Below are 19,341 nucleotides of genomic sequence, written 5' to 3'. Positions count from 1 at the left end.
AGCCATTTACATCTTTAGAAAAATAATATGCATTTTGAATGTATCCCTTCTGTACAAATGGATATGACATTCAAAAAATTAGCCTTGTGTAAAGAAAACATCATTTTGATTCTCGCTTCTAAAATATTTACTTAAATAATAAAATTCCACTGCTTCCACATATTATTTTTTTTTCTTTTTCCTTTTCTTTTTTTCCCCCCACCTTGGGGTTGTACTAAAAAAAAGGAAGAAAACACTAAACTGCACACAGAATATATTAATCCCAAATATAAATTAATAGAAATTTCTCATCATGAAAAAAATTCAGCATAAATTTCTATTTGACAAAAAAAGAAAGTATAGTGAAATGTTATCTTTAAGTAAATTACTTTAGATGAGATTGCTTGTATTTTTATGTTTGGTTTCTTCCTCAGACAGTCATATTTCCTTGTATTTAATGTGACAGAGTCAACCCTGTATGTAAGCATAATACAATGACAGCAAAACTACTTCTCAAAGGAATTATGAGTTTTCTGGTTCTACATAAAATAAAAATGAAAATTGACCGACTATGTAGTTCTGCAGATTATTTGCACTGTAATTAATTGCCATTTAGTCTCATAAAATAAGTAAAGCCAGAGTTTTATCATGCTGTGTTCATAAGAAGATAGAAATTTAATTCAGTTCAGTTCAGCTGAACTGAATCAATCAAATTAAGATAAATCTTCCACCCAGGCTCTTGGACTATGCTGGGAACAATTAAAGCACAGCGTCATATAAGATAATAGCAAGCTCATCTAATCAACCAGCAAAAATCTGAAAGGTATGGTAAACATCAATGCACTGAGGTTGCTGGCAAAATATCCAAGAGTTTAGTCATCTTTAAGAGACTATACATGTGAGCACTACCCAAATGTAACTCTAAATTAGAGTGAAATCAGAAGATTTTTGTTTATACAAGTTTTCTGGTTTTCGTGGTGCCAGAAAGCAATTCTGGAAGTCATCATAACAAATAAATATTGTAAAATCTTATTTAATATTGATTTGTTAATAACACTCCAAGCAATATATTAAGAAGTGGCATTTCCAGTCTCTTTCAAATATCAGATGTTCATTGATAAGAAGAACACAGTAAAGGTGATGCCACATTTTTTTTTTTTTAATTCCTAAAACTTTTACGTATGAATATAACAAAGCAGTGACCAACTGAGTGGAGACCTTAGGCCAAGTTAATTTACTTTCAAAGAAACACAAGTTCTACCTAAATATATAGAACTGAACAATTTATTTAAATTACCTACTTATAAGAGACTCAAAGATGCAACAGCAAGTGTAACTTCTAAAACTTCCAGAAGTATTAATGTGTAGATGAGAGGTAAGTCTGTCACATCTCAACAACCAGCAATGAGGTTCAGCTGATCATTGAAAAATGATAATTTCTCATGCAGATCATTGAAAATACACACAAATCTCTACCTGAGCTTTGGATTAGGCTTAATTTTTACTTATCACTATCACCTTTTGCAAAATAGCATACAAGTTCTATGAAAAACAGAGTTCTTAAATAACTTTGTCAATAACAAATAATGTGTAATAAAGTGCATGTAGGTTTTTTTTGAATCCTGATCTCTCCAGTGTGGAAATCCTCTTTTGGTCATTCTTAGTATGTCTTAGATTTGAAGCAATAATTCAATTGAAAATTAGTAATATGAAATGCAAACACAGTTACAACATTTCACTTTACAAGCTTTACTACTATTATGCTGTAAGCATTCCATTAAGTATGCTTGTATGAATATAGTATAAGATTAAGAAACCCAAAGAAGAGAATTTTGAAATAACTATTTCTATCCAACAGTTCTTGCTTCTTTCCACAGATCAAATAACTTGAAATTATACTGAAACAGTTTAGTTACACAACTACAAAGCAAAATACTGTGGTTTTATATCTGAACTAAAATAGATTGAAATTTGTCACTTTTTTCATTGATTCGACTTAATTTCTAGCTGTTCATTTCATGTGATGATAAATCAAATTAAATCCAAATACCTGAAATACTTTCTTAGCTCAGTGAAATGAGATAGAATATTTACAAAATAAGAATATTATTTTGCTTTGTCCATTAACAAAGAGCACTATAATGCAACAATGCTTTTATGGCAATGATTTATGTTTCAGACAAAACCTCATATGTTCTCCTCAGGCTCATAAAAGCCAGACTCCGTCCAAGGGTTCTCATGTCTTTTTCAGTATCCAGTTCTGGAGTGATGGTAATAAATTATCTCAGAGATTATGTTTCTGGTTTTTGTAAATATTTCACAAGACTAACTGCGCCTGCTCCTCGAAGCTAAAGAGCAATTACCATGATTATAGTAGTAGAGCAATAATGTCCCAGAAGAAACAACTATTACATGATGCCCCTGTCCTAGAAATCCTGGAACAAGACATAAGAACAATCCATATTCAGAAATATCATATTATTTCATGTCAATTTACTTACCCCTTCACTAGCATTATCCCCTGTGCTAGCCAGCATTTCTTGAAGGGCCCTGACAGACAGGGACTGTTCAAGGACAAAATTACAGATGCAAAGATCTGGAGGAACATACTGTAAAAATAAACAGTGTAAGAAGAGATCAGCAGAGTGGTTGAAACAGGATTAAAAGTATGTTTGAAAACACATGTATTTTAATTTTGAAATCCATACTTAATGTTTATTCACTTGGTTTTGACATACACGTTATTTCCCTGTATTAAAATAATATAAATCCATTCTACATAACTTGTCAGTCCAGTAACTTTACTTTTCCCTAGAGTTGTATTCCTCATGGTAAACAAAATATCTCCAGGTTCAAAATCAAAATTTTTTTCTCTTCATGTGCTTTCCTGTCTTTTAAAATTACAGCATGGACATTGTATTTATTCTCTGCCATCACCGATGAAAGAGAACATATTTTGATGTATAAGGTGGATGCTCTGAACATATTTACAGCTGTCACTAAATGGCAAAGATTCAGAATCTTAAGACAGGATAATATGAATTATTTTATGAGATCTTCTCAATTGTTGGATCAATACATGTGCTGATTTTGAAATATGAAGCTTACATTCACTTCCAGAACAGTAGACTTTTTTTTTTTTTCCACCCCCCCAATGTATTAGTATTGATGTGTCCAAGAAAAAAAGTCTCAAGGGGAATCGTCAGTGTATATAAATATGTGACAGGAAAACACAGAGAAGACAGAGCCAGACTCTAAGGGGTGGCACCCAGTGAAAGGACAAGAGGAAATTGACACAACTTAAAATACAGGAAGTTCTATTTAAACATGAGGAAAAAAAACCTTTTTTATTGTGAGCATGGTAAACATGGGAACAGGGAGGCTGTGGAGTCTCCATCCTTGGAGACATTCAAACCCTGACTGGACAGTGTCCTGAGCAACCTGCTCTGGGCACAGAGGTTGTACTTGATTATCTCCACAGGTCCTTTCCAACCTCAGTGAGTCAGTGCTCTGTGGTTTATGACATAGATCAGAGCTGTAAATGAGCTTTGATATGGATATACACTCCTTTCTCTTTTTTAAATCAGTGTAACAGGAGGAAATAAAATTTTAAGGTGGTAAAAAGGGAAATGATACTATCTAGAGATTTCTAAATTTGCTGAATTGAAGTCCTTCTATTTATAGCAGGTTAATCAAGTACAGTCTTGGAATTCCCCCCACTTTGGTCTCTAATATCAACTCTGATTATTTTGTGCGTGTGTTTTTGAACATATTTTGGAAAAGACTTTTAGGCCGAAGACTTGACATTGAAATTGCACACATTAGACATACATATATATAAAATTGTTACACATTATTGAGGTAATGTGAACTCTTGCATCTTTCTTACGCAACTAAGTAATGGTAAACAGTAAGTAGTTCATAATTTCATTAACTCCAACAGGAACAACTTGAACTCTAACACTTGTCATCACTCATCTCCACTATGGGGTACTATTTTTTTTAGCATTCGTTAACTGTATCTGTGTCCACTCCAAACTGAATATGGCAAAATCATTATGATCCAACACCTACCTAGTGAAAAAAACCCTTCACATCTGTGTCACTGGCCACTGGTCTTGTGCCACATCAGCTGCATTTTCATTTGAAAATTATTGCAGCCCTTACTTTAGTGTTATATTAATAAAAGACACACTCTAAGGCAATGTATGTCTAGTCACAGTTTGTATAAAATGTACATCCTAAGTTACCACCATTATTTTTTCACTTCTTATTTTTTTCATAGCCTACAGAACATTCAGCTTTATTTAAGAATACTGACATTGAGAACCATGAAATTAATGATTTTTTCACCCATGGTTTAGGGCAGCTAACCCCTCTTCCAAACTTGTGGTGTTACACAGTAAGCTAATACACACATGCTATCACATACCCCATTTCTGTGGCTGAATGGCAACAAATTCTTTTTTAAATATCACTGACCTGAGAAATACCAGTGAAAGCTAATTTACATGGAAGGTGTGTGAGCTAAGCGGCAACTGACCTCCTTAATTAATCTAGATTGCTTCATTTAAAACAAAAAAATTAAACAAACAAATTCATGAGTCTGTCAAGGCTGATTTGCTTTCTACTATTTTTGCAAATGATACTGTTTCATCAGGTTGATATTCAACAATCTCTGTGTGGCAAATCATTCTATACTCACACAGCTACAAGGGGTTCAATAAAATCTAGGCCATCTGCTAATCTATGCTTTTTTCCCCCAACTCTGAGCAATGTTGTATTGTAACAGAATCCACCCCCCCCCCCACACACACACAAAAAAGCACCAATAAGAGATATTCAATGAAACAAGAGTACGGAGAGGTTAGAGCTACAGGTAGAAGATTGGGAAATACTCATGCCAGATATTTTTATGCTGAAATGAAAACCAATATCTGGTCAGGTTTTAAAAATCTGCTGTAAAGTAACCATAGGCATAGGTATTTATCCCCCTTCTGGCTATGGGAAGTTGAAGTGAACATACAGAAGCAAGACAATACCATTTCCAAGAATCATCAATAAAAGAAAAAAATTCAAGTGGAGAATAAATATTTTATTTTAGAGGAATTTGAAGATATACCAAGCAATCATTATCATAAGTAGATTTCTGCAGCAGAGTAAGTAGACTGATATCTGATGAAAGAAAGCAGGGATTTGGAATAAACAGTTCTTCAAAGTCCATAAGAGTTTTGGGAAGTTCTTCCATTACACCTCTATGCAGTCCTGTCCACACATACAGGAAGATAAACAAAATGACAAATTTGATATAGGAAACCTACACAAATTTGTGAACTAACTCTGAAGAGACAGTTCTACCCTAACAGCTGCTCTTATTACAAGAAAATGTTCATCTCCGAGATTATTTCCAGACAGATCTTTCAGGTAGAGTTACCTATTAATTTTTCATCAGCACACTTATAACACCAGATATAACTCGTTTTGCTGAATGAGGTGTTAAGACAAATAAAACTAGCTAACAATCTGGAAACGTTCAATAGATCTGCAAAAAACCGTAAGTCTTAGAATAACTCTATTTTCTCACAGAAGTAAACTGGAATCCAGGTCAAATTACTTTATTTTCATTTAAATTGCTTTCTGGAGAAAGAGCAGAGAGCAGGTAAAGTATATTAATAGGTCAAAGCTGACAGGAGAGATGACATGAAGAAACAGATACAAGCTACACAGTAGCTAGAGATGAGCAACACAAGCAGTTACAGAAAAAATGAAGACCTACAGCAATGAAACGGGGGCATGCTTTGTAATAAATTAAATAAAACAAAAAATAAACCTGTCAGTAGGTAGGATTTCTCTCCCAAACAAAATACTCTACAGAAAGTACAGAATAGAACAGCAAGCCACCATTTTCACAAACTTCAGACTGACGATACAATCATGTGCTTGAGCTTTCCATTTAAAAGGGAGACACAGAAACACAATTCCTCCTGTGAGGTACACTGTGATTTGCTGCTAAAACATAGTATGTTCACAATTTGGTATTATTTGTTAATGTTGTAAAGGTATCTGCATACCTAATCACCAGTAGTGAAGGAGAACCATCCATCCTAAACCGGTCAATAACACATGCCAGTCCAATTTTCACTAATACTTTCTTAAAATATGCAAAATGCAACAAGACAAAAAATGCAACAAGACCACAAGAATAACCACTGGTAAAAGGCCACACCTGCAGTACTGGACTCCCCAGTACAAAAATGGTATGAATCTACTGGAAACAGTCCAAAGAACCACTAAGATTATTAAAGGACTGGATGTACTCTCACATGAGGAAGAGATGATGACTGATACGTATAAATTCCTGAAGTGATGATGCAAAGAGGACAGAGCCAGGCTTCTCTCAGTGGTGCCCAGTGAAAGAATCAGAGGCAACAGGCACCAAGTGAAACACAGGAGGTTCCCTCTCAAAATCAGGAAACACTTTTTCACTGTGAAGGTGACTGAGCACTGGCACAAGTTGCTCAGAGAGATTGTACAGTCTCCATCCTTGGAGATATTCAAAAGCTGTCTGGACACAGTGCTGGGCAACCTGGTTTAGGTGTCCCTGCTTGAGCAGAGTGGTTGAGCAAGATGACCTCCAGAGGTCTCTCCCAACCCAGCCATTCTGTGATTCTGTGAAGAGTAAACTGCAATGAAGCTTCTAATACCAGGCTTGTACATAGAACCTCAAGGTGGATAATAGATTAAGTCAATGCATGCAGATACTGTTGGCTGAGACATTCTTACAAGCACACTCTGTTGAGGAAAGCTTCATATCAAAACATTTCAAGGAAGTATTTGCTACATCAGAGACATAGCCACATAAGTACAAAGTGACAGCCAAAGGAGCACTGATATAAGCTTTGTGCTGAAGTTTAAACTTGTTTCTCATCAGTTTTTTGTCTGCCAGCTTAATATGCAATAATTATTATTTGCCATAAAATAATAGATGTGCAATTAGCTGTAGGGTAGTTTTAACCATTTTACATATAACTGAGTCTGTGTTGGGTTGCACGGGGAGCAGGGGGGGAAATGCAGGCCGATAAAATAGCTAGTAAAACCCAACTCCCACACTACACTTTGAATACAATTCACTCTTCTGCATTCCTCCAAGCACTATCACAACATTAAATTCTAGCAGGTGATGTGTTTACTAACCAAATCTCTGGCAAAAGCAGAGAGGTCTGGTCTGCAGTGTAAAAAACACTGACGTAAGCTAGCGCAGGTTACTGATCAACTAGGTTTACCTTTATCAGACCTGTAAACTATTACATTCTGTCATTAAGACAGAAATCTTAACTTAATTAGTTATAATTACTTTCAGGCATGTAAGTTTACTTGACTATTGTGCTGCTAAAAGAAATGCTAGTATATTGCAATTCCTTTTGAGCTATATTATTCTCAGGAATCAGTAAAAGTTAGCCTTGCTGCACTGGACTATCAGCTTTGAAATACACCATCTTTTAAAGCATCACTTAAAAACAAGTAAAATAGCTATGAAGCAATATAATTAGATCACATAGTTCAACAATTCTACTATTACTCATTTAGTATAGAAATAATAATTCTTCAACTCCAGTTAACTAGATTTTTCCTCTTACATTTTAAATATCAGACATTATTTAGACAAAAATCTTCAGATAATTCAAAAAGGAGCCATATAGACAGGAGGAACATAATTTCATACTATGAATTAAAGCAAAAATGCTTTTAAAAAGTGCATTTAAAATCCAGTCACCATAATATAAATTATTAGTGAACCAAGACTGTAATAGCTTTTACTAATAAACTGCAAAGAAAAGCCATGCAAATTGCATATGTATGTATAATAAAATTTGAACAGAAGCATCTCACAATGATTATTTCCTTCAGTATGTCATAAATCTTACCAAAACAGCTAATGGTAACCACAGAAACCTCAATTTTCCCTCTTTTTAAGAAATATACCTTCTCTTTCCTTGTCTCCCTTTCCTTTTCCAAATTTCTATTCTCTGACTTTTACTACATACAACTCAGATTAAAAAAAATAATAATGAAGTTACATCTTTTCATTCTGGAATTAAGAGGTGCACTGCCATTTCTTCTTAATACAGAGAAAAAAAATCTAACTTTATAAAAAGTAATTTCCAGGGATGAGGAAGGGATAGGGAATCCATGGAGGACACTATTCTGCTGTCTAAAATAAAAGCACTTCTGTTATCAATGCTCCCATTCTAGAGGCTTATATGCAGTGTTCATACTTTCCCTCTCTAAACTGAACAGCCTGTATCCTCCTCCAATCATGAGGACTCCATGGAGCAATCTCCATTTTATCAACACTCCTATGAATTTAAATGCCATGCATGGAAACTGTACTCCAGCAGCATTGTCACAGAGGTAATAAAAAAACCCCAACACTTGCAGAGATAGTATACCTTCCCATCTCCCACCAAGTTTCTTTTGATTATACATCTAAAGGCTGTGCTAGATCCATTGAGCACATCATCACTCAGGGAACTTCTGATGGTGTAACACCCACCATGACCTTCACATACCTTACAGAGGACAAAAACAGTTTCCCATTTTGTAAGCATCTTTACATGCTCAGTTATTAGACTTTACACAGGCAGCACTAAAATATACCTCTACTTTCTATTAACACACAAGGCACCACAGATCTTCCATTGTGTGACATGACTTCATCAAGCAACTTTTGCAGATGATAAAAGCTTTTATGTTAATTTAAATGACATCTTAATTGTCAAAAAATACTCAACAGCATAGCAGTGAGAATAGAGCACTGCAGGATTTGATTAGAGACACATCTATTCAGTCACTATTTCTAGTCCACTGGATGTGTGCCATTTTGATTCTCCTTTTTTGATTTCATAAACAAAGTTGGTGATGGCAAATTCAAGAGCCTTTGGGTAAGGATTAAGGGTCAGACAAATAAAGCAGATGTCATCATGGGAGGCTACTATAGGCCACCCAGCCAAGACAACAACACTGATGAGTTATTCTTTAAGAAGCTAAGTAAAGACTCCAAATCATCTGCCCTTGCCTTTATGGGGGACTTCAACTTCCAAATGTCAGCTGGGCATATCATACATCTGACACCAACAGGTCCAGAAGATTCTTAAGCCATCTGGATGATAACTTCTTTGTGCAGGTACTAAGGGAACCGACCAGGAAAGGTGCCTTCATAATTTGCTGCTTACTAACAGAGAGGGTCTTATGGGAGAAATGGTGACTGGTGGCTGCCTTGGCCACAGCAACCACAAAGCAGTCAGCTTTAAAATCCATACTAACAGGAGGAAAACTGACAGCAAGGCCTCTGCTCTGGAGGAAAGCAGACTTCAGGTTGCTCAGAGAACTACTTTGTATGATTCCCTGGGAAGAAGTTTCTGAGGGTGTTGGGGTTCATCAGTGTTGGTTGCTTTTTAGGTACCATCTCCTAAAAGTGCAGGACCAGGCAATTCCAAAATGTCAAAGATCTAGCAGGTGAGGCAAAAAGCCAGCTTGGCTGAACAGGGATCTTCTTCTTGAAGTACAGCAAAAAAATCAAGCATATGGTCAGTGGAAGCAAGGTGAGACATCATGGAAGGACTACAGAGATGCTTCTTGCCACTGTAGGGAGGAAATCTGTGTGGCCAGAGCACAATTACAATTGAAGCTGGACAGTACTGTGAAGGACAATTTAAAAAGGCTTTTTAAAATATGTTAATGGCAAGAGGCAAACTAGAAATAACATTGGCTCATCACTCAATGAGCATGTTCACCTTATAAATAGGGATCATAGACAAAGCTTAGACATTTAATGCTTTCTTTGCCTTGGTCTTCAATACTGAAAATGGACTCGGGGGCCTCCATAGCCCTGGGCAAGAGAACCATGGCTGCGAGATCAATAAAATCCCAACCAATCCAGAACTTGCATGGGATTTGCTGCTCCAACTAGATCCCTACAAGTTGATGGGGCCTGATGGAATTCATCCAAGGGTACTTAAAGAGCTGGCTGACGTCATAGCGAGACCTCTCTCTGTGAGTTTTCAACACTCCTGGGAATCTGGACGGGTCCCGGTTGACTGGAAGCTGGTAAAGCTTGATCTGTTCTATAAGAAGGACAATAGGGATGACCCTGGCAACTACAGGCCTGTCAGCCTCATTTCTGTGCCTGGCAAAACCATGGAGAAGATTGTTCTGGGAGTTATTGAAAAACATCTGAAAGACAATGCAGTCATTGGTCCCAGCTGGCCAGGTTCATGAGGGACAAGTCCTGCTTGACCAACTTAATTTCTTTCTATGACAAGGTTACCCCCGTAGTTGCTCAAGGAAAGCCTGTTGATGTGATCTTTTTGGATTTCAGTAAAGCCTTTGATACCGTCTCTCAGTATTCTCCCGGACAGGATGTACTGTGTACAGCTAGGTAAACACACAATGCAGTGGGTGAGAAACTGGCTGATGGGCCAGGCTCAAAGGTTTTAGTAAATGGGGTTATGTCAGGCTGGTGACCAGTCACTAGTGGGTTCCACAGGGAAACATCTTAGCAGCAGCGCTCTTCAGTGTCTTTGTAAATGACTTAGACTCAGAACTTGAGGGAACACTAAATTTGCTGATGACACAAATCTGGGAGAAGCTGTTGACACTCTCAAGGGCAGAGAGGCCCTTGAGATCTGGACAAATTGGAGAACTGGGCAGTCACCAACCACATGAAGTTTAGCAAGGGCAAGTGCTGGATTTTGCACCCAGGACACAGCAACCCTGGCTGTACATACAGACTAGGGAACGTGAGGCTGGAGAGCAGCTCCATGGAGTGAGATCTGGGGATCCTGGTTGACGGCAAGTTGAACATGAGCCAACAGTGTGCCCTGGCAGCCAAGAGGGCCAACTGTATCCTGGGGTGCATCAAGAACAGCATTGTCAACTGGGTGAGGGAGGTGATTGTCCCACTCTGCTCTGGTGCAACCTCACCTGGAGCACTGTGTGCAGTTCTTGATGCCACTGTATGAAAAGGATATAAAGCTACTGGAGAGCGTCCAGAAGAGGCTACAAAGGTGGTGAAATGTTTGGAGTGGAAGCTGTATGAGGAACAGTAAAGTCACTGGGTTTGTTCATCCTGGAAGAGACTGAGGGGAGACCTCATCACAGTCTACAGCTTCCTCACAAGGGGAGAAGGAGGGACAGGTACTGATCTCCTTTCTCTGGTGACCAATGACAGAACCCGAGGGAATGGCAGGAAGATGTACCAGGGAAGATTTAAGTTGGACATTAGGAAAAGGTTCTTCACCCAGAGGGTGGTGGAGCACTGGAACAGGATCCCCAGGGAAGGAGCCACAGCCCCAAGACTGTCAGTATTCAAGAAGAAGCTAGACAGTGCCCTCAGACACATGGTGTGAACCGTGGGATTCACACAGGGAGTTGAACTCAATGATCCTTGTGGGTCCCTTCCAACTAAGGACATTCTATGACTCTGATTTTTTCCAAATGTAAATGAAAGTAAAATTAATCACTAAGGGTTGTCTTTAAGGGTTGTGTTCTCTAATCATCCAGATCAACCTTTAGACTTCTTATTTTTCAAACAGATGTATTTACATGTCTCCAAAATTCTTCACTCTTCTCATTAGGATCAGCAGTTCAGAAAACTCCATGGTAACTTCTTTTAAAGCAGTTGCATACAACTTTTCTGAACCTCTTAATTTTAAACAATCTTCAGAAGCTTCTGTAGTATTATCTACTACTTAGACACTTATGAAATGTAAAGTAGATAATTCTACAGTAACACATACTATTCCTCCTTTTATTTTAAGATGAGCAACATGCTGTCTTACAGATTGAGATGGTCATCACCAGTAAGAGACCACATTGCAGTTGATTTGTCAATTAATACAATTTTTCAATCCCTATTGAAGTTTTTAAGACAATAGTTGAAAATAGATACGTGAAAACTAACTGCGCTGTCTTAAACATATGAAAAGATTATTGGTGATTCATAAAGTACACTGGGGATAAATGATCTGACATAACTCTTGTAAAGTAAAAAACCGCAAATATAGAAGCAATGTAACTTTTCACCTTAGAGACGAGCAAGGAGCTTTCATACTGCATAAACACTATGAATGTAACATGGTCCTAATATCTAGACTAAAAATAGGAGCACATGGCAACATTTCAAAAGAAAAGATACAAAGACTCAACTAAAAAGAAAAAAAAAACCAGGAGAAATAAATCATCAGGAAGAAAACAGATTAAGACACAAAACAAAGAAAAAGAAAATGATGGAGAGAGAATAAAGAAGAAAGGGAGGAGGTCCTCCTCCATTTGCCTTTACTCTTAACATTCTCCTCTAGTACAGGTCTCAAGTTTCATTTTTTCTCTCTTCCTCTCAAGCTCCTCTTACTACTCTGTTTTCTTTTATTTTTTCTTCACAGATCTGTGACCTATTTTTTCTATTTGCCACTTGTTATCTTTAAAACTTTTTAATTACTTAATTCTGTTCTTTGAACTCTCAATTTTCTGATTAATCAATACAGTTAGAAGCAACATTTTACACCAGTAACTAACAGGTGACAATGCTTCTAAAATTTTCAATCCAGTATATCAAGAAATTTCAACCTACAGCAGTAATAGGAATAAGGTTTTTAGTTAACCTAAATCTTAATAATAGTCTGGAGATTTATGCAAATATGAAGTATTTAATCTATAGGAATTATTTTGGATGCTTTAAGAATAGGGGCTTTTGACTGTTAAAAGGTATGCCTCAAACTACATCTAGGATCTCTAAGAAACCTCATGCAGCAGTCACAGAAGGAAAAGCATCAAAAAGGTGAATATAGAATCCCATTAAATAAACCACAACTAAATGAATTCATGGATAATAAGTAGGTTAACATTCACTGAGCAGTTACACCAGTTGAGAGTATCAACTTCTTACTTTAGCTTCTGATGTTGGTTCCAAAAAGCACAGGCGATTCCCAAGTCCCTCAGCTGCCAAGCAAAACTTCCTTTGTTCTTTGTGAATACTGGCAACACATTGAAGTACTACTTCGTCATCCTGTCACAAAACAAGACACAAGAAAAAAAAGTAAATATCTGGAAGTTACATACACACTATAATGCTAAGAAATCCTGGAACATGGAACCTGCTAAAAATGAGCAAATTATACTCCCAGAACTGATATCGGGTACACATGCAGGTATTCTTTTGATGTGTATATAAGCAGCTGTTCAAGTATCAATTTATATCCAAGACTATATCAAAGTAAATAAGATTACATACTGTCTCCAGGGCTTTCACAAGTGCTGTGTCCTTCTGCTGCTTTAGCAATGGCTTGCTATGGTGCCATAAAAAACTGTAAACACACGGTTACTTGGCTTTACTCAGTAAAACATGTTTACTGTTTACAGTAAAAAACCTGTTGCTGTCATTTGGCAAACAACAGTAACCTAAATATAAATAAATTTCTTTTGTTAACATGGTAAGCCCTCAACACCAGTCCTCTGAATGCATTATCTTAACTTTTAAGGTCTCATTTAACCTAGAAATCTCTGAGTACCTCCAAAGATCCAAGAAGCATTTTTCAAGGGATGGTTCAAATAATTTGTTAGAACTTTCTCCTCAAAAGACATATTCCAGGAACGCTCTGGAAAAGTGTCATGAAACAGCCCTGTTGTTTAGTTACCCTAATTATTCTAAAAGCTCTTTTACACATTGTTACATAATGTGATGACAAAGACACACTTACTTATAAAGTGCCAAGCCCTTATTCACCCCTTAACATGTGATACTAATGCGATAGAAATGAGCCAAAACAGATTATGTTTAGAGTGCTGATGTGTCAAAGGTATATACAAATTATTTCCAAAACTTTCCACTCATCAAGCAAAACACCACTTGCAGAAGTGTAGATCTCCACATGTAGAAGAACACCACATGTAGAAGAACTTATTTTTATACACGTATGTAAGTATCACCAAAAGAAACTGCCTTAGAAGTTTTCAAGGGGGCGAACGCTGATAAAACAAGTGTGATACGATACATCAGCGTCCCGTCCAGCTATGAAGTTGTACTGGTGTCAATTATTATAGTCAAAGCAGACACAACAGCTGCCTCTACTGAACTCAGAGATCACTTGAACAATTATGTTCTAAAAGCAGCACTGCTTTTTCCAGTCCACTTATGCAACTGCAATACTATGACAGTAGCATAGGTACTGGCACTTGAAATAAAAGCTGGGAGTGACAAAGTGATTTTCACCAAGGGAATTAAGTGACGCACCCTTTAAAAAGGGAATTCAAAAGCAAAATTTTCACTTGTGGTGTTCTGCAAATGTGTGCGAGTTATATGTCTCTTTTATGTGACATTTCACGGCCTACTTACTCAGGTGGACTGAGCAGAAAGAATTAGTGGAATCTATATAATGTGCAAATAACACAGTGACTCGTCGTTTAGATGACTCAGTATTACAGAGTACTTACTGAAGTAAGATCATTCTAGCTGAGGTCTGAAATTGCTTTTTTTTTTTTCCTGGTAAACTATTTTTCTTCTTCTCCTTAGTTTTTTAAATACACATGGTACCAGACCCATCTAAACCTTGATCTTCACTTCCCTTATGTAGAATTTCATCCATTGAGTTCAACATACCTTTTTTTAGTGACAAGAAGCCTGCAAGCTCAATGAGATACAGACTCATGCAACAAGAAGTGATGAATTGTTTGCTAAGTTACGTACAGCCAATTCGAAAAGATAACCATAAGAAAAGAAAAAAAAAAGAAAACAAACCACACAATTTCCTTGAGATCCAGTTTGTGAACCATTAATGTAATAAGTTTAGATGTTTTAAATTTAATAAGTATTTTAAAGGCAATACTTCTCATCCAGAAGCTCTGAGTCTTCCATGTTTAGAAATTCATTTTGCTCCAGTCCTCATTGTTTATTGGGTGGAGGAGTGGGGCTGTTTGGTTTAGTTTCTTTAGTTTTTGTGTGTTTATTTGTTTGTAAAGTAAAACAGGTTTAGAGTACATGGAATTACAGGCTGGAAAGGACCTCTGTAAGGAACGGTCCAACACCTCACTAGAGAAAGACTAATTTAGACCAGGTTTCTCAGATTATCTAATGTGCTTAATTTAAGAAAAAGGCATCCTTTAAAATTCTGATCAGCGTGAGGTATTGTTACAGATGCACACCTCTCCACCACACCTTACACCTCTTCAGATCAAAATCATAACATGCAACAGTTGTATCAATGTTCTTTAAATTTTACAAGGTTTAGTGTCAGTAAGCAATTGGAGAAGACATGCTCAGGTTGATCAAAATACTTCTATGATTTAGTAATCACACAGAAAAAATAATAAATTTTCTTACCTCTAGACCTGGCACAAGAAACTGCCTTCACTACTGTTCCTCAAAAAGTACACACATTCCAAGTGTCAATTACAAATAACTGGTTTTTACTAGTGTGATCATCAATGATTACATAAAGTTAACCATGAGATCCATTTTGTACTATCACAATTAATACCTATTGACAAATATAGATGAATAGCAATTTTTACCTTTTTTTTTCTTCTGAATGAAATGAAGTGAAAATTCTCCCCTTCTCCTGTGCAGAAATCTCTTATTTGGTTAGGATTCACCAGTTAATCCTTCCGCAAAATGACACAGACCAGGTAAGTCCAACCCCAATTCTAAGAATGTTTGTACATGCAAACACTGTATTACTAAGATATATTTCAGGTGGTCTGAAATCCTTCACAATTACCAAGTGTCATGTAGCTAATGTGTCATAATTCTGTCCAATATTACTCATCTATTCACACAAATGCATGACTTCTGCCAAAAGAAGAAAAAGACAGCTTTGGAGATTTGTTTTCATATTTTGAAAGTAGGTAACTGCTTAACTGTGTGTACTTAAAACTGAAATTTCTCTTTGCTTTGGCAAGGGCTGAAGCTGTAATCTGAATTTGCATTATATAGTAATGTCTGCACAGGCTGAGAAACAAAGGTATTTCTAAATGACAGTTAGTCAGTCACTCAGTATCTTCCGCTTTTAAGATGGAATAAATTACCAAAATAGAACTTGGCTCTTTACAAAAGTGCATCTAATATTGAACAATTTCTTTAACTGAAAACTGTGATTCCTACCCTTCAGAAATGTAGCATTAAGCAAAATAATATATAATTTTTAAAAAGAGTTTTTAATGAACCACAGTGCAGTGGTTCATTAACAGGCAGCATTTAGTCTTGGTCATCAGCCTGTCTTCCTCCTTAGTTTTCATAATAAAGTGATGGTGAACTTAAAGCGAAATCTTTGCGATGGACTAATAAGACAAAACATAAACCAAATTGATTTTAACTAATCAATGACTTGATTTGCTACAAAGTCAGTGATCAAGGTGAATCAAAGTATTGCAGGCATGACCTTGTTTCTGCTCAGTTCACTAGTTTTTCAACTCAGAATTTGAGAAGAAAGAAATTCCAACAGCTAACTAAACTCCTTCATTTCTATTGTATAAATATCCTAGAATTAAGAATTATAGTAATTTATACAATACATTGAAGTCTGTATAGAGGCTGTGTTCAACAATATATGCACTTCTAGATGTTTCATACTGAGAAAGATGAAACCAGCAATATACTAAATCTACATATGTACATATACATAACCATTTACATATCCAAATATGCAAATTTTGCTGGAAAATGACACTCTAGGTTTGTTTTATTACTTACTGATTCAGCATCGGCCAATCTCTATTTTCTCTCTGATATTCAGTACTGAAAAGGATTTGTAATAAAGATAAGGTATTTCCTCAAAAAGGCATACATATTTTATCTATATTTTATTCACAAGTGCACATTACCATTCAAGTAGGTGCTTGCACATGAACAACTAACCTTAATATAAACTGATATGGAACTGCTTTGAAAGTATATTCTTCTGTAACACCATGGAAAAGCTTTATTTGATAACATATCCTTTCCATGAAGAAATGCCTATTACTTTAAAAAAATCCATATCTGTTAAACAAAGAAACTCCTGTTTTCTATAGTAAAACAAGTAGGCATATCAAGTCAATGCTGTTTACAAGTCTGATTCCTGTGAGCCTGGTCCACTTGTCGATTATCGATCGATATTGCAAAGAAATGTACCAAGTAAAAATCTGCAGCCACCTTCACTCTGATAGACAGCATCCTACTCATGCACCCTACAGTATCACAAAGCACAGGATACAAATAAACAAGCACCTAAATCAGCACCTGAACACTAGCTAATAACCATCCTTCCACAGGACTGCACTCCTTTCAAGTTTTCTAATCTCAGAGAACAAGTAAAATTCACCACAAATTGCCTTCTACAGTGGCTGCAATTATTCGTAACAAAGGAATTATAGACCGAGTTGACAATGCTCTAACCAAAGATGGATTTGGTAAATTTGTGGGTGCCACAATTTCCTTTCACAATGGGAACGGTCTCACTGCAAAGATGTCCCCATGCACTTGTATTTTTTACAGAACTTCATCCTAAAAGCGCAGCTTCAGTGTATGGCTCATATCACAAACTATTTTCACTCATTTCTAAAAGTAAGTATTGGAAACATACAGTCTTTGACTCATTTTAAAAACATTCTTACAATCTTTTTCTAAGAAAAAAAGGAGTATTTATACTTTTAAGCTGGAGCTTGAGCAACAGTGTTGCCATTGGTTATGGAACTGGATCTTCCTCTTCCTAAGGGGGAAATAAAAGCTTTGCAAAATCTAATCTCATTACAAGAATTCAAAGTGGGGGGATGAGGGTATGGTTGAAATTGCAACAGTTGAACGCACAAATCCTTGCTAGAATTTTACATTTGCGAGAATTTGGCAACTTAGTTTTGCAAAGATCTTTACTTCAGAGTACAGAAAATAATTTCTTATGCTGTCTATGATTTCTTCTAAATTATCCAGGATTTAAGGCAGATGATCACCATTATTTTCAGGGCAAGAAATTTTCAGATCCAGACATAGTTGCTGAACAGGAAGAGGATATGCCTTCCATGTAAAATTTTAATTGCAACCTCCGTTGCTCTGCAGTGACATAGCTCAGCTACACAAAAATCAAATTCTATTGTTTGTTTTGAACCTGGTTCCTACAAGCTCCATTTAATATTATGAAGCTCCCACATCACAACAGTCAGTGAAGATTCTTGTCCATCCTCATCATGTCACACCCTGCCTGTCTTTTCCAGCCTGAAAAATCCTAGTCTCCTCATAAGTTGTTCCTCATCTGATTGTCATCCTGATCCTCATTTGACCTTTCCCTGAATATTTTTGAGTTCTAATGGTTTATTTTTAAGATGAGGTAGCCAGAATTCCATATACTTCTCAATGGAAAAATTTACACACTTATGCAGTAGCAAAAAGATGTTCTCTTTTGTGCTCTTTATTCTGTTCTTAATAATTTGTAATATTTGATTGCCTTTCATGGCTATTAATGAGTATTAAACCATTTTTTTCCATTGAAAAAAATGGAAAAGAACAAATCTTTTTAAAGACAAAGCTGAATGGCTGGTTTTTTTCCTCATGTCTGTAATTTCTCATTTAGCTTGAATTTAATCTGCCATTTTACTGCAGCTACTTCAGAAGGTCCATCTAGAATGGTTCACAGCTTGCTCACATCCTTGCTACTCTAAATAACTTCCTACCATGAGTGCTCTACCTACTTATCCCAGGTCCACTCCCTCTCCTCCCCTGCACGCCCTGCTAGTCCCATGAGCATGGTCAAACACACAGATTGGTTGTGGAGTATCCATCTTTGGAGACCTCAAAACCCAACTGGACAATGCCATAAGCAACCTGCTCCAGAGATCCCTTCCAATCTCAGCGACTCTGTGGTTTAGTGAAATAAGTTACAAGGAAAAAAGAAAGAAAAGGGCCACGATAAACAGTTTTTAAACATACAAAGGAGGCTACTCCAAAATGGAAGGGAACATTGTGTTTCCCGCATGTAACAGACAAAACTCGTAATATAGATTTTATACTGTAGCAAGATTCAGGTTGGGTATTAGAAAAAAGGTTTCCTTCTCCTTTCATAATGATAAAGACAGCAAGGCACTAAAATTGACTCTTCGGGTAGGTTGCAGAGCCTGGATCACCACAGGTGTTTAAACGCAGGTTATGTTCACATCTGTGGGTATGCTGCTGCATGCTTATAGTCAGTCTTTTCTTCGGTAAGGGAATATATGCACCACGAGGTCTCAGGGCTATTTTTTCAAGATCAAATAATTGAAACATAATTCTTCATGGCTAGAACACAATTTATAATATCATTAACCACAACTTAATTCTGCAACACACCCCCATGCTGTGTTGAT

At 36.5% G+C, this 19,341-nt stretch overlaps 1 protein-coding gene across 1 annotated transcript in view; it reads right to left on the bottom strand.

The window, feature by feature from the left end:
* The window catches only part of RYR3 (ryanodine receptor 3), a gene marked incomplete at both ends in the record, with an annotated part of 242,982 nt that overhangs the window by 183,064 nt on the left and 40,577 nt on the right, over positions 1 to 19,341 (bottom strand). The window contains 2 exons of the mRNA XM_080345568.1: positions 2,481 to 2,588; positions 12,923 to 13,042. Coding sequence (XP_080201694.1) covers positions 2,481 to 2,588; positions 12,923 to 13,042 — 228 coding nt within the window. The remainder of the gene's footprint in view (positions 1 to 2,480; positions 2,589 to 12,922; positions 13,043 to 19,341) is intronic.

Source organism: Nesoenas mayeri (genome assembly GCF_963082525.1).
Source record: "Nesoenas mayeri genome assembly, chromosome: 5".
In the NCBI taxonomy this organism is placed as follows: domain Eukaryota; kingdom Metazoa; phylum Chordata; class Aves; order Columbiformes; family Columbidae; genus Nesoenas; species Nesoenas mayeri.
Note: the sequence above shows the minus strand (reverse complement) of the source record. Positions and strands in the feature narration are given on the sequence as shown.